Raw genomic sequence first — 15497 nt, 5'->3', positions numbered from 1 at the left:
TTGTACACATATCAGGTTTCCAAACTCAAGTCCATGCTGGAAAGGCAGGAGGCAGAAGAGCTCAGGGAACAGACTTGGTCACTGGTTCTCAGACCATCCATGTCACATATGGTTTGCATTCCAAGGATTTGCTCGAGTTATAAAACTACAGCCATCTCCCAAATGAATCAAACTTAAGTCTCCCCTTCTCAAAACGGCAGCCCCATGCCTGCACTGTCAAGGCAGTCAGTGCTGTAATGGTGCCCTCTGGTGTTCCCATCTCAAATTGCCATTTTATGCCACCAGAAAACAAACCCAGAAAAGAGGAGTCTCGAGTAACCATATGAACTAATGTATCTAACACAGCGGTTCTCAACCTGTGGGTCGCGACCCCTTTGGGGGTCGAACGACCCTTTCACAGAGGTCGCCTAAGACCATCGGAAAACACATATATAATTACATATTGTTTTTGTGATGAATCACTATGCTTTAATTACGTTCAATTTGTAACAATGAAAATACATATTGCATATCAGATATTTACATTACGATTCATAACAGTAGCAAAATTAGTTATGAAGTAGCAACGAAAATAATTTTATGGTTGGGGGTCACCACAACATGAGGAACTGTATTAAAGGGTCGCGGCATTAGGAAGGTTGAGAACCACTGTAATTATGTGTTTTCTGATGGTCTTAGGCAACCCCTGTGAAAGGTCATTCGACCCCCAAAGGGTCTCGACCCACAGGTTGAGAACCGCTGATAACAAGACTAGAAAAATGAGGTTTAAATAAAAATCCAACCCCAAACGAAGGCATCTTGAGACAAGCAGCTTCATCTGAGGGCGACAAGACTACTGGGACAGTTTAGGGAGGAATTTCCACGACGAAAGCTTGAGTTCTTTGGAAATGTGATTGCTTACAAAGACAAAGAACGCAACTTGAAAATAAATATATTCACAATCTGTAGAGTTACATTCTGCTTACTACCCCCACTCCCTGGGGAGTGCCTAAGGAACTCAAGTGAGTCTTTAAAATGCCACAATGTGGAAGTATCTGCAACGCAAACACAGGAAACTCCAAAAAGAAAAAGAAATCCTTTGATCACGAAGTGTCCTCCACATCTCCACGAGGACTTGCTTATTTTGCTGGATCACCCTTTTTCATTCTTCTGATTTGAGTGCCAAAGTTCTTTCAAATACACCAATGTTTGAGGGAACAAAGAGGTAAATATACGCACATTCCACAACATAAATCTATATCCTTGCAAGCTTATTAAGGTAGTAAATATAATTTAAAAGGATCTACTTGGTAATTTTTAATGCATAAAAGTAATAAGACCCTCATTTTTAATGCATAAAAATAACACTCCCCCCAAAATAATAAAACCCAAAGATGTTATATTCTGTGTAAACATTCTTGAATCTATAAATTAAAATTGATCATTTTCAAGTAAAAAGAGTACTGTTTTCAGACCTGAATATATTAAAGTACTAACACGAAGACTTTATAACGTTCTAGATAACACTGGATACTTTCAGGTGGGTAGTATGAAAAATAAAAGATTTTAAGGCAATCCAGTAGCTAAGATATTTCCAATTAAAGTTCTGTCTTTCAGAGCATGCTCTACTTCCTTCTCTTCAATCTTCAAAGACACCTGGAAAAAAGAGAACAAAGCTTTTCACAGTGGAGAACTCACAAAAGCAAAGTCTGTAGTACATAAAGGTCTTCCATGCTAACCCCTTCTCACAAGAGGCGAGCACGTTAAACGCTGCTTTTGCAGTGGCCCCCACACAAAAAAACTCACTCATTCCCCAGTCCCATCCTCACAGATCTTAAACTCTACCGAACAAGAAACAAATTGTGTATCTAATTACGGTCATTTTAAACTCTTTACTCTAGCAAAACACAAGTTCTGCAAAACAGGACAATTAAAAGGAATGCCACAAAGAAGCAGTTGGCTGTACCTTTGTGAGGCGGGTTTCCTTGTTCTTCTTTAATTCTAAAATGCCCCTGGCCTCCAAGAGCCCTGAGAGTGACAAACACTCTGACTGGTCCACAGCTGCCACCTGCTGTTTGCGACAGACGTTACCGTAGGCTTCGTATAACTGGGAAACGGGAGAACAAATGTTTAGAAGTCCTATCTCTTGTAACCTATTTATAATCTTTGAAAGAATGTGAGTCTGGGTTTGCAAACAAAAGTTATCTCAGTACCCAATCCTCCCTCTTTTCAATAGGACCCTTGAACGGGCATCCTGTAGATATTGCCAAAACCCTCTACTGTCATGTAGGAAAGGGCTCTATATTTCGTTGAGAGGCAGAAATGAAAGGGGAGAAGATTAATAGTCAATTCTCAACCACAACCCAAGGGAAATAAAGTCAGCTGCCTTTTACATGGTTCCGGTGTTTATTCTTACTGTTAAAAATCCATTTTTAATTCCTATCAGCTGGAGCGTGATAGGCCTTTTGGAAAATATCTGCTCCGCAAAGCAGATTCTCACCTCTCCCCCAGCTCCATCTGCGGACATTCCCCACTAACCTTCCCCAGAGTGACCTCTCTGGTTTTCAACTGCCTGGTCAAGAGCAGCAAAGAGCAGACCAAGATCTTCTGCTGAAGGGGGAAGGAATCTTGTGCTCCTTCTTGGATCAAAGTCATCCTGTCTCCATCAACTTCTGAAATGACTTGGGATACGTGACTGAGGCCAACCCGCTTCGGAACCAGCGGCTCCGAGGATGACTTACCTATAAATACATACATGGAACTTAATTAGATTTTTACAATTGTGTGTATTGCGACAGATGAGACTAAGTTTTAGCTGAAGAAAATTCAAGTGCAGTCATGTCGTGGCAAAGCAGAGGTTCCAGCTCTGTAACTGGAAACGAAAGGATGAGAGACAATGCTGTCCTCACCAAGAGACCAGGGGACCGTGGGTAACTTCAACGGAGGCATATCCTTTTTCTGGGCAGAATGGTGAGCTACTGTGCCCTGTGGAACACAATTTAATCTCAGAGAGACAAAAACCCACTTCATAAAAGAATAAAGATCAGACAAAGAACTACTGTCTCCTGCTTGGGGGTTCCTAATATCTCAAAGGTAAAGACAAACAGAACCCTGAAGCAAAGATGCCCAGTTACTAAGAAAAAAGCTGGAAAAATTACCTAATATGTTGACTCAAGCAAGTGGCTAAATGTGGGCAGTACAGTCAATCCTATGTAAGTCTCCGAGAGCCTCCACAAATGACCTTTGAGGTTCGGTTCACTTGCCCACGCTGATCTCTACACTTGAGAAAAGGTCATTGGATATCTTAGCAGATAGCACCATCTCAGAGGCCGGAGGTTGGGAAACAGCCAGCAAGCTGCATGGGACTATGGCCTCATTGTTTGGAGATGCATGAATTGCAAGACAGGAGGGGTTTGCTCTGTAACAACCTTTGCCTACAGTTACTTCCTGAGATCACGTGCAGTTGTCCCACAACCATTTGCTTCTATTTCATTACAACAAACGGGATGTTGCAGAGGACGGACAGGAGTGGAGAAACGGGAGATCACTGATCAAGTAGCAGAATCGTGAGGCTGAAAGAATTTTGAGCCTAGTTTTGCTCCCTTACCCCATGGCTGAGCCCTCTAAAACAACCCCCACAAGTGGTCATCTATCCAGCTTTTGTTTGAGCATCTTCAATGCTGGGGAACCCACGATGGGAACCCACTCAGTTAGTGCTACTTATTAGAAAGTGTCTTACTAGGATATAGGGCGGGGCAAAAGTAGGTTTACAGTTGTGAGTACGCAAAACAGCACTTATTCTTGTATTATTTTTTATTAATTATTGTATCTTTTTTATTGATTTTTAGAAAGAGAAGGGAGAGGGAAAAGGAGACAGAGAAAAACACCAATTTGTTGTTCCACTTATTTATGCATTCATTTGTTGATTCTTTTCTTTTTAAAATGTTTTTGTTGATTTCAGAGAAGAGGGAAAGAAATAGAAATATCAATGATGAGAGAGAAACATTGATCGGCTGCCTCCTGCATGCCCCCTACTGGGGATCAAGACTGCAACCTAGGCATGTGCCCTGACCAGGAATCGAACTGGGACCTCCTGGTTCATGGGTCAGCACTCAACCACTGAGCCACACCGGCCAGGTACTGGTTGCTTCTTGTATGTGCCCTGACCAGGCATCAAGCCTGCAACCTTGGCATATTGGAACAACGTTCCAACCAAGCCACTTGGCTAGGGCTGTATTATTTTTCCATATGAACAACTGTAAACCTATTTTTGCCACACCCTGTATAGAGCTGAAGTCAGTCTCCCTATAGCTTTCTAGAGCCATTAAGAGCTAATCACATATACCAGAGGTCAAGGAATTAGATTAGTCCAACAATTTACACCAGGAACTTATAACCCATTCTAGCTCTGTGTGTGCCGGCAGTGCTCACAGGGGTCGCCGACACATTTGGTAGTGAGAAAAAAAAGGGGAATAATCCTAAGCACTAAGTTTGGCTACTTCTGAAGTATTTTTATTAATTTTCTTTCAACAAGGTGATGAAAAATAGCAAGTGTTCTCTGTGGAACTACAGTGCTAGAAACAATTTTAATAACTTTCAACCAGGGCAGGAATGAAGGAAGAAACAATCAAATCAGGGTGTTCCGCTTCTAAAGACTAACCCTGGATATTAAGCACCGCCAAGATATGTCGTTCATGGCTATTTTATATCTGCCACCGCTAAGGAAAAGGAAAATTAATGTTTCCATTTTTGTAACAGCTTGCCGTTTACTGCAGCAATATCATCTTTATACCTCCATCCTCCTAGACTTGTTTAAAGGCCTGAGATATCCCAAGGTGAACTCAATTCTCTCACTGCCTGCCTCTTATTTAGCAGGCTCTGCTTTTACCTGTACGGAGACCTAAACCGCACACAACTTCAGCACCCAGAGAGAAGCTGAGCCAGCCTTCCTGTTTACAGTTTCCATTCCTAGAGCTTGGAAAGAAAATTTACTCTGTCCCAACCATTTATGTAACACTGTGGATAACTCATTTCCAGTAATGCACGAAATTTAGTACTGCAGGCAAGACTGAAATAAAGCTGACACACAGTCACACACATAAAAACGGGTGTAGATTTAACCATGTTCATTACACCTTTCTAGCTCTTTCCTCAGAAAAGTGAAGCAAGCTTAAAAAAAAAAAAAAGTGAAGCTTCTATTACAAAGGAAGATGGGAAGGAGATAAACTACTTACATTCAGACAGCGGTTTGAGGATAGTCTGGCTTTTGACATCCGACTCTACAATTTCAATAGCTCTCCTATAAAAAAATATTCCTAAAATTAATTTAGGCTGAGCCAAGCCAAACACCACACCAAACCACTAAGCTCGAAAACAGACATATTAACAAAAAACATGTTTTATAATTTCAAAGCCCCCAAACAGAACGAGGCTATGTCTCAGCTAAAGGAGACTTAGTTGTCCTGAAATAAATCATAGACCAGGCAATCTGAGAACCTCAACACTACACGCTTTCCTCTCAGAGACGCCAAGTAGGCCACCATACATCGAGCCAATGATAACACCTTCGATGAGGAGAAAACGTCATGGATAGGAGAGAGAATGCAGAGTGTGGGCAGTGGACTAAAGACGGCCGGTACCACCCATCCACACCAGACCCGAAAGGGCAGTGCTCCGTTTTCGATACTGCCATTTGTGTAGGCTAAACCGCACCAGCCTCAGGACTATTGCTTGGAGCTGGTCTTTCCCAGAGCAGTTTGCTGACTAGGGGAAACTTTCAGATCCAGCCAGGATCCTGCCATCTAGCAGTAGGCAGAGCTTACACTCCCACTGCTCTCTCCGAACTACTTTGCCCACAGGAAGCCAGAAGCCAGACCTGGATCTTCTGTATGGCAGTAGGGGGGAGGCAGGACCAGCAGGCCAGCACAGCAAGTATCATTTTAATGGGCCCAGTGCCCCTACTGGGAAGGAAGAAATTTCATCAGTCAGCACAGAGGCTTTCCGCAGCAGGAGGGACAGGGGGATGGGAAGGGAGAGAGGGCTGGAGTACAACTGTGGGGACCACCGACTGAAGGAAGGGGTGCTCACAAAAAAAAGCAAAGGGAGGAAAAAAATGTCTAAAGGCAAAGATGGTTCAGGTCCATAAATAAACCTGCTTGAGACCAGCTAATGGAAAAGTAAACTGGAGTCTTTTTTAATACAAATGTAATTAACCAATCTATAATCACCACAGGGAGTGCCAGCAACATCTCATTTGTTCCTCCCTCTGTAGGTAATGGACTGATAATGTTTCAGACATTAACACGGTGGAAATGCAGAACTCCCCACTGAGAAACAAGTCCTCTCTTCTGAGCATAAAAAAGTGGCAGAACGGAGCCTCTTAAGCCACATTCACTTGAGTTACACGAGACAATTAAACAGCATTTCTTTTTTTTAATAAAAGCAGCCAACAGAGCCATAACTCACCTGCAAACATCTAGTGCTTTGCGAACGTCTCCAGAAACAGCAGAGACTTTTCGGGCACAGAACTGAATCGCAGCACTGTCCAGGATCTGATCTCTGGATACCTTTGGACAAGACACAGAAGGTGACAGTTTGAACTATGAGTCCCCCACTTTGTAATTTAGATCCCAGGCACAAATATTTTCACATTGAAGTCTAAGTTTGATTGGCCACCCTGTAGGGTCTAAGAGATGCCTTTTCTGCTCGTAAGTAAATGGAGATTTACTTATGAGACTGGCATATATGTCCATAAATGGAAAAAAAGAAAGCAATCAGACCTTAAATTAACAAAACTAAACTAAAATAAAACCGATTTGGTCATTTCCCAAAGAGAACGTTTTCTTTAGGCCCTGTTTTGAAAGGTCTAATTGAAGAAGCATTTGAGGGATTCCTCTCTTATTTTTATTTCAACACGGAGGCACCCAATACATGGAGCCATGGGTGAAAATTCTTATAAAAATGTTCTCCCTATGGCCCATAGGAACTCCATGGTTAGTAATGCCACCCAAACAAAATATTTAGAGCTACTGTTAGATTTTTCCAACACAGGTGATCCAAGGAACATGCAATTTGGTAATGGTTATCACTCACCTGATTAAGTCGATCCTGCAAGATAGTGGCTATCTGATTTCTGGTATAAGGTGGGAAGTTCAAAAGCTGTGGCTTGCATTTTTCTCTAGCTTGAAGCCTCGGCAGAATTCTGTCTGTGAGATCCAAGGTATTAGCAATGCCTGCGGAGGAGATAAATAACATTAACCATCAAATCATCCTACAAGGAAAAATAAACCATCTAAAAGCTGAATAAAATTTCTAGCTGTAATCCAGTATTCCAATTGTTGCTTCCCACTTGCTGCCCCCTTGTCCCCGCCCAAAACTCATTAGGTAAGATGTATATTAGGATTGTTCACCGATAAGCAGAATCAGATATTCCAAAAATCAACACTGGGTGTCTCTGAAATGCAGTATATGTCATTTCTATTCAGACTTAACAAACTGATCTTCCTTAGATTAAAATTACTATTATTTTAGAGTAATGTTCTTATTTTGATAAGAAATCTGGTTTAAAATAAAGTAATAGGTGATAAATAAACTAAAGAGATTAAAAAAGAATTCTTTACAGTCACCATGTCACGGTAACAACTGGGCACTAACCAATCAGCACCAATCGAGAATTGCTTAGCCAGGGCCATTCAAACAGTGTGTACAATACATCCTGCCCTTTGCTGTCCAGCTGATCCATCTCGTCCAACACCAACACACTACATGGAAAGAGAAACAGTTAGTACCCGCGTTCACTTTCTTAACTCTCCAATCTGTTTGATCTGGGCTGACTCTAGGCCACATTCCTACAGCAGAGATCAGTTTGAAGATCATAATTTGTCCTGTCTCCAGTCACTGTTACAAATGATCCCCCCTCCACCATCATGAAAAAGTACCATTATAGGTTTTTTTGTGTGTTTTTTTAAAAAATATATTTTATTGATTTTCCACAGAGAGGAAGGGAGAGGGATAGAGTCAGAAACATCGATGGGAGAGAAACATCGATCAGCCGCCTCCTGCACACCCCCCACTGGGGATGTGCCCGCAACCAAGGTACATGCCCTTGACCGGAATCGAACCTGGGACCCTTCAGTCCGCAGGCCCACGCTCCATCCACTGAGCCAAACCGGCTACGGCAATTATAGGTTTTTCAAGCACTTAGTTGAAAAACATTTTTCCAATTTAAAACTAGGTGTCATTTTCCTTTCTTCTTTCCCTTTAAGCTTATGTAACTACCACTCATAGAGCAAATATAGGGAAACTAAAGGCCGGGTGCACCGGTGGGGGTCCCTTGGGCTGGCCTATGCAGATCAGGCTGAAACTGGCTCTCCAACATCCCCCGAGGGGTCCCGGATTGCGAGAGGGCGCAGGCCAGGCCGAGGGACCCCACCGGTGCACGATTGGGGCCAGAAAGGGACCATGGGAGGGCTCCAGGGTGTGTTGGCCCGTCTCACCCAGTCCCTATTGTCTGGACGCCAGCAGCAAGCTAACCTACCAGTTGGAGCGTCTGCCCCCTGGTGGGCAGTGTGCATCATAGTGACTGGTTGAACAAACGGTTGGACACTTAGCATTTTAGGCTTTTATTACATAGGATGTCTTTTTATAAACCAATAAATTCAAGAGATTAGAATGTGAGTTTGTGGGTGAGAGACCCCGGAGATTTTTAGAGGGCAGCACGCGGCAGAGCAATACTTACACCATGGGGCCCTTCTCTGCAGTAAAATGGTTTTCCAGTTTTTTCATCATGTCCTTCCCAGCTGGCCTGGATACTCCTTCCTGACAAATTTCCTGAGCAATAGCTGGGAATACAGCCTGAGCCCTCCTCAAGGACATGCAATTCAGCATGATAGTTTTAAAACTTTTCAGCTCCTTCTAGAAAAATGCAAACATAGGAGTAATTTTAGCCTTGGATAAAGATTTGATGGAACCTGAAGTGTCTGAGGAGTCAACAGCATACAAAAGAGTAAGCTCTCCTTTCATTTGGAAAGATTTAGACAATGAAATTGAAAACGTCTTTTTTGGGGGAAACGTCACCTAAGACTTCTACTTTTTCTTAACCCTTAATAACTAAGTGCCATTTTAGCAAGAGCATCATAATTCAGACTCTCAAAATACCTTGAGGTCTTGCAGAATTCGGCTTAAGCAGGCAGTTTTTCCAGTTCCAGGAGCACCAGAAAGATAAAGACTTCCAGCTTTTTTCCCACAGATGTGCTCCCTCAGGAAATTCCTGATGACATCCATCTCCTTTTCCCTGGCAGGCAGCCGATCTGGGACAGCTGTATTCAGGACCAGCTTTGCTTGCTGGTAGCAAGTGCCTGTGCCAGACATGAAAGGACAATTAGATACAACAGAGGCGGCCGAGAAGACCCAATGGGTTTCATCGGGACCTGCCAGCCTTGTTTAAAGGCTGCAGTAACAGCTGCTGTGAGAGAACGAACCTTCTTGCTTAAACAGCCTCACACAGGCGGATTCTTTCTCCAGCGGACATCTCTGCTCAGAATTTGTTGTGACCTCTGGACCTTTTTGAACGGAGGCACATATTTTGTTTTGGTGAACTCTGGCTTGTCTTCTTTTGCCTGGAGACTTAACTGTCAGCTGATTGTCAAATACCAATTTGCGTCCCCTGGGTGTGTGTGAGTGAGGGGGACCGTTCTCTTTCTTGCCCAGCTTTGGCGGAGAACAGGGTGATAAACAGGGAGTGTTGCACTGGTTGTCATCACCTGAAACACATTAAAATCAAAGCATGGTCGTTCGTGGCAGTGATTAGTAAAAGGACTTGCAAAGATCCCTGCCTCCCCCAGAAAGAGGTGAATTCCCACCTCAGCCAAAGCCACCAAAATAAAAAGCCTCTCATTTTAGAAGCAAATACTGGCCACCAGGTGGCAACACTGAGTCTCACTATTGTTGGGTAGAAACCAAATGGGTTTGAGTGGGATGAAATTCTAAGATGGTTCTAAAACAGGGTTTCTCAGCGTCGGCACCACTAATATATTAGATCAAATAATCCTTGGGCGTGTCCCCTGTTCATGGTAGAATATTTAGCAGCATCCCTGGTCTTTATCCGTTATGCCAGAAGCACACGGCAGTGTCAACAACCAAAAATGTCTCCGGATGCTCCTACCCAACCACCCCTCATTAAAAACAAACGCTCTAACACAGGAAAGGATTCCCAACGGCCTTTCTAAAACAAGAGCATCACCCGTGTCTCTTAATTTCACCACCATTAAGGCAAGTTTCAACAATACTATACAGTACAGTTAACTGCAAGGTCACTGTTTTAAAAAGTTTATTTTTTATTGTTGACAGTATTACAGATGTCCCCCACCCACCCCCAGTTCCCACCCCTACCCAGCCCCCTCCCCGCCTCACCCCCAGCCCTCACCCCACTATTGTCTGTGTCCATGGGCTATGCATGCAAGGTCGTTTAAAATAACCAACAGCACTGAGTTCGATGAAGACACTGAAGATCAGGCCTATTAAATACTGCAGAAAGTGATCTTAACTCTGAAATTCTGCGAGAACTCGGCCATCGTCCTGAAAAACCCCCAGAGCGAATACTCCGGGGACTGGGCATTCTTATCGCTGCGTAAAGGGAGGTGGAGGGCTGCGGGGCGCAGAGGGCTCAGAAGGGGGGGCTTACCCAGACGTTTCCTGGGGCTGAGGGGCAGGCTTTTTGCACAGGGAGTCCGGGGTGTGGCCTGGCCCTTGGTCAGCTCCAGTTTGGTGTCACTGCAGCTTTTAGCTTTGTCCACGGTCCGAGGCGGCTTCTTTTTTGGAAAAGCGATGGTGGCCTGCGACTGGGATCGTGTCTGAGGCATGATGGCCGCACAGCTGGGCACGGAAAAGAGAACGGGAGAGCCAGTCAACACGTAACACCGAAGGGAAGGACCTCGCACGGAATTCATGCCGACGGTCGGCACTTATCGAGTAAGTAAATGATAACGATATTGGAGCGCCCAGTTCTGCCTCCCACCCCCATCGACGCAATAAGAGCAGAAACGTGTCTGCCGACTCTGCGTACGACGCTGTTCGGAGCAGTTCGGGTATCGCCTCATCTGAGTTTCACAACCAACTGCCTCCGAGGAAGGTACTATTATTAAAACGACCTTGAAGACGAGAAAACTGAGAGCACAGGGGCCCGAAGGCACAGCGAACCAGGCACTCTGGCTCCACGTTCTTACTCGCTGGAGCGATGCCAGAAGTGTATCCTGATGGGTCTCGATCGCACTCCTAATCCCCTCACCCAGCCCCTTCCAGCCTCGCCCCACGCACCCCCAGGCCTCACTCAGCACTGTCTCCACCCCGCACAGCTCGCAACCCCACCCGGAACATCTCCCCCTGCATCACCTACACACAACTGCCAGCCAGGCTGCTCCGACAGCGCCCACCTCCCCTCCCGTCCCTTCCCCGACCTCTCTCCCGCGATCTGGGCTCTGCTCCGCTCACTTCACCTCGGGCATCACCGGCACCCTCGGGCCTTGTCACTCAGCGCCCCTACTTCTCTGACCCCAGGCGCCCCGGGGTATCCTCTCCTCTCCACCCCACAGGGCTGCGTCACCTCAGTACCGGATCCTTCTCTCCTCTCTCGCGCAAGGCTTCAGGGATTCTTTCAAGCTCCTGGACAAACCGGCAGCAGCCAAGTCCAGACACATTCGCGCCAAATGTGCACAGTTGTAGCTTTCCGGCCTCCCGCCAAAGTCCAGACAGGCTTCTAATTGGCTGTCGCCTGAATGCCGCGCGCCTAGGCCAACGCCCACCCTCCCCAATGCACAACCAATAAGAGAGTCCCAGGTCTCGGAGCCCTCTGAAGGCCACGCCTACTGAGCGGAGGGTGCCCATCTACATCCGGGACCTCCGCCGGAAAGACGTGAAGGGAGCGACGCTGGGTGAGGCGAACTGGCCACGCCGCAAAGCTCGATGGGAGATGTAGTCTTTGCCGCACGCGATTCTATTTCCATGCCTTTCTCTCGATGGGAGGTACAAAGATGTGGTTGCTCCTCAGTGCTGCACTTAACCCATTTTCGTTATCCTAATGGGCTACATTTTTAGAGAGCTACTATATAATACCTATCATTTTGGGGACGGTTCTGGGAGTCAGATATGATGCTAGGAGCTTTACTCAACCCTGCAAGGCACAAATCAAATGTGCATAGGGTCAATTAGGGGTCACAGCATCTTGTTGAAGGATCTAGGATCCCAGATTTCCTGACACCCAAACCAATTTTTTTTTTTTGGTAAAGTTCTACGCATGCATAGCGAAATATACTACCCCTCATTATAATATTCCCGATTTGTATTTCAAAGGTGAGAAATAAAGCCAGGCCTTTGCTTTTATTTTGTTAAAGGTAAGAATATATTGTGTACCTTCTTATCATTAATCCCATTAATCAACACTTTGTAGGGAGTGGAGAGAATTATGACCCCTTCATTTAAAAAAATTTTTTTTTATGGCTAAACACTAGGGTTTCAGGGCCAGAGAAGATGGCTATAGAAGAAGAGGCAAGCTGAGCTTTTAATGAAAAATATAAATTAGAGCAGTAATTTATAGGCCAGTTTCCAAAGCTAATAACAGCTATGCCTCAGATTCTGTTAAAGGCCAAAACCCAATTCTAGGTGATGGTAAGCATTTATCTTTCATCCTTCAATATCAAATAAAATAGAGCAATAAAGCTGAGAAACAGGAAAGCAATATTACAATCGTCAGTTAATTGTAGTTAATTCATATAGTAGAGAAGAGCCAGTACTGAGTGCTTAAGTGTATGCCAGGGACTGAGTTCAAGCATTTTACCTATGTCACCTTATTCTCACAAGCACCCCATGAAGTTGGCATTATTTCCATTTTACAAATGAGGAAATGGAATAGAAGGGGTTGAGTAAATTTCACACATTAGTAAGTGGAAGAGCTGGAATTTGAACTGGGAAAGTCTGACAGGAAATCAAACTCTCAACCATTAAACATGGGGGAGGATTAGACAGATGCAGGTTCCACAGTGGCCTTCTAAATAGGGAGAGATGGTTAGGAAGCACGTATCGGGAAGGCTTTCCAGGAGCTGAAAACTGTAAGAGTGAAGAGATTAGGTAGCCATGACTGTAAAAGTGTTATCCTAAAATGGAGGCTTTAAAAAATATACATATATATGTAATTTTTTATTGATTTCAGAGAGGAAGCAACAGGGAGAGATAGAAACATCAATGATGAGAATCACTGATCAGCTGCCTCCTGCACACCCCCGACTGGGGGCCGAGCCTGCACCCCGGGCATGTGCCCTTGACTGGAATTAAACCGGGGACCCTTCAGTCAGCAGGCTGAGGCTCTATCCACTGAGCCAAACCAGCTAGGGCCTAAAATGGAGGCTTTTTGCCCAGCTGGCATAGCTCAGTGATTGAGCATGGGCCTATGAACCCGGAGATCACAGTTCGATTCCAGGTCAGGGCACATGCCCGAGTTGCTGGCTTGATCCCCAGTGTGGGGCATGCAGGAGGCAGCCATTCAAAGAATTCTCTCATCATTGATGTTTTTCTCTCTCTCCCTTTCTCTTTCTCTCTGAAATTAATAAAAATATATTTAAAATGAAGTAAAATAAAATGGAGGCTTTTGACCAGATGGTATTTTTTATATCTTACTAGGGCAATAGAACCTAAAAAGCAATCTTCACTGCTCATATTTATTTTTACAGCTGGGCACCTGAAAATTGTCCTTAGTAACCTGAAATGGTAACATGTGCCCAACCAGTCTTAAGAAATTGTGAACCTCCCTCCGTTACGTGGGAGGGAGGGAGCAGAGGAAGCTATAAGTACTTAACATGCATATTGGAGCCTTGAAAACACCAGGAAGGATAGCACTGGTCTATAAAAGAGCTTGCAGGAGTGAATGACCACTGTAGAAGCAGGCCGAGAATCACAGGATGTCAGATTGAAAGGTCTCTAAAAGCTTACCGACTTGAGGCATTCCCTTTTCAATATTCCAGTAGCATGCTGCACACACCACCATGCGGTTTCTTGCTTCTGTGCCTCTGTCCTTGCTATTTCCTGTCTGGAATACCTCACCATCTTCCTTCCCTGGTTAATTGCCATGAAGCCTTTTTTTAAAAATATGTATTTTTATTGATTTCAGAGAGAAGGGGTGAGGGAGAAAGAGAAACATCAATGATAAGAGAGAATCATTGATTGGCTGCCTCCTGCACGCCCCACAATGGGGATTGAGCCCACAATCCAGGCATGTGCCCTGACCGGGAATCTAACTGTGACCTCCTGGTTCATAGGTCGAAATTCAACCACTGAGCCACTCTGGCCAGGCCCATGAAGCCTTTTAATAGCCTGCAGAGGTTTCTCTTGGTAGTTGTCCTGAAGTCTTCTACTAGATTCTGAGCTCCCTGGAGGCAAAGGCCCTGTCCTATTCATCTTCATATTACAGATGCCTGGCATAGAGTAAAGTATGAAATAAGTGCTTCCTGAATGGAAAGGACATGCCTGCCAAGTGAGGCATTCACCTTTCTCATGAAGCTTTTTTGTGGATAGATACCATATAGTCCTTTAAATCTCACACACCTAAACCTACAAGTGGAGAATAAATTCAATTATATGTAAAAAACAATGCAGACTGGGCTCCAGGGATGTCAGAGGTGAAGTATTTCCCCGCCAGTTATCCTCGAGGGCAGTTAGGGTCCTGAGGTTGACAGTTTAGTTCTCTCACCTCTGCAGAGTAATAGGAAGTCAGAGACAAGCAGCTTTCTTTACAGTGAGTCACAGTTTGTGGCTGGGTTGGGGCAGGAAATACTTAAGAGGCACATTCACAGTGAGCAGCAGTGTCCCAGTATCATTAGACTGGGCAAACTACTGCCCTTATCAACTGCTAGTTCATACACAGTATCATGAGGGAAGGAATCAGATCACACTGGAAGGACCTGTCCGGCATCCTGTTGTACAAGTACATGTACACACACACACACATACACACACACTAGCAGGACCATCCCAATAGGATGGAGAAAGCTTATATATAGCATTAGGAAGTTGAGGGTCATTTAGGCAAGCTCCATTTCAGGGTTATTGAAAGTTACAAGAGTAACAAATCAAAATAGGTAGTTTATTAATCATATTAATAACAATGATGGGTCAAATAATCAGGAATTAGACCAATTTGGCAAGTATGGGTGAAAATGAAAGGAGCCTCATAGATTTTGATATCTAAAGTATGTGAGAGTGATTCATGTACACACCCATTCTGAAATCAGTATGGGAAACAATTTCAAGACCTTTGCCCATGATGAAAGTGCAGTTGAAGCTCAGTAAGTCCTAGTGGTGATTGTGTCAGCTGACCATAGTAAGCAGAGAATGTCTGGTTTAATTTTTACACCTAAAGTCAAAGTTCAAGAAAGCCTGCTTAGATTCCAACTTAAAAAGTAGTGAAGAAAAACAGCCAACACCCACATACAAACAGACACACACACAATCTACATGCTCTGCCTCCACCTTTT

General features: G+C 44.4%; 1 protein-coding gene across 1 annotated transcript; it reads right to left on the bottom strand.

Annotated features, from left to right (window-relative positions):
* Positions 1–915: 915 nt before the first annotated feature.
* CDC6 (cell division cycle 6) lies at positions 916–10851 on the bottom strand. The gene is made up of 11 exons (XM_081109945.1): positions 10661–10851; positions 9459–9740; positions 9136–9335; positions 8717–8892; positions 7633–7739; positions 7072–7211; positions 6445–6545; positions 5214–5278; positions 2518–2720; positions 1946–2086; positions 916–1635 (listed from the first exon to the last, which is right to left on the bottom strand). The coding sequence occupies exons 1-11, from the start codon at positions 10836–10838 to the stop codon at positions 1546–1548; spliced, it is 1683 nt and encodes a 560-aa protein (XP_080966071.1). The 5' UTR covers positions 10839–10851; the 3' UTR covers positions 916–1545.
* Between the last annotated feature and the right edge of the window lie 4646 nt (positions 10852–15497).

The sequence above is a fragment of the Myotis nattereri genome (assembly GCF_964212035.1).
Source record: "Myotis nattereri genome assembly, chromosome: 16".
NCBI classification, from domain to species: Eukaryota; Metazoa; Chordata; class Mammalia; order Chiroptera; family Vespertilionidae; genus Myotis; species Myotis nattereri.
Note: the sequence above shows the minus strand (reverse complement) of the source record. Positions and strands in the feature narration are given on the sequence as shown.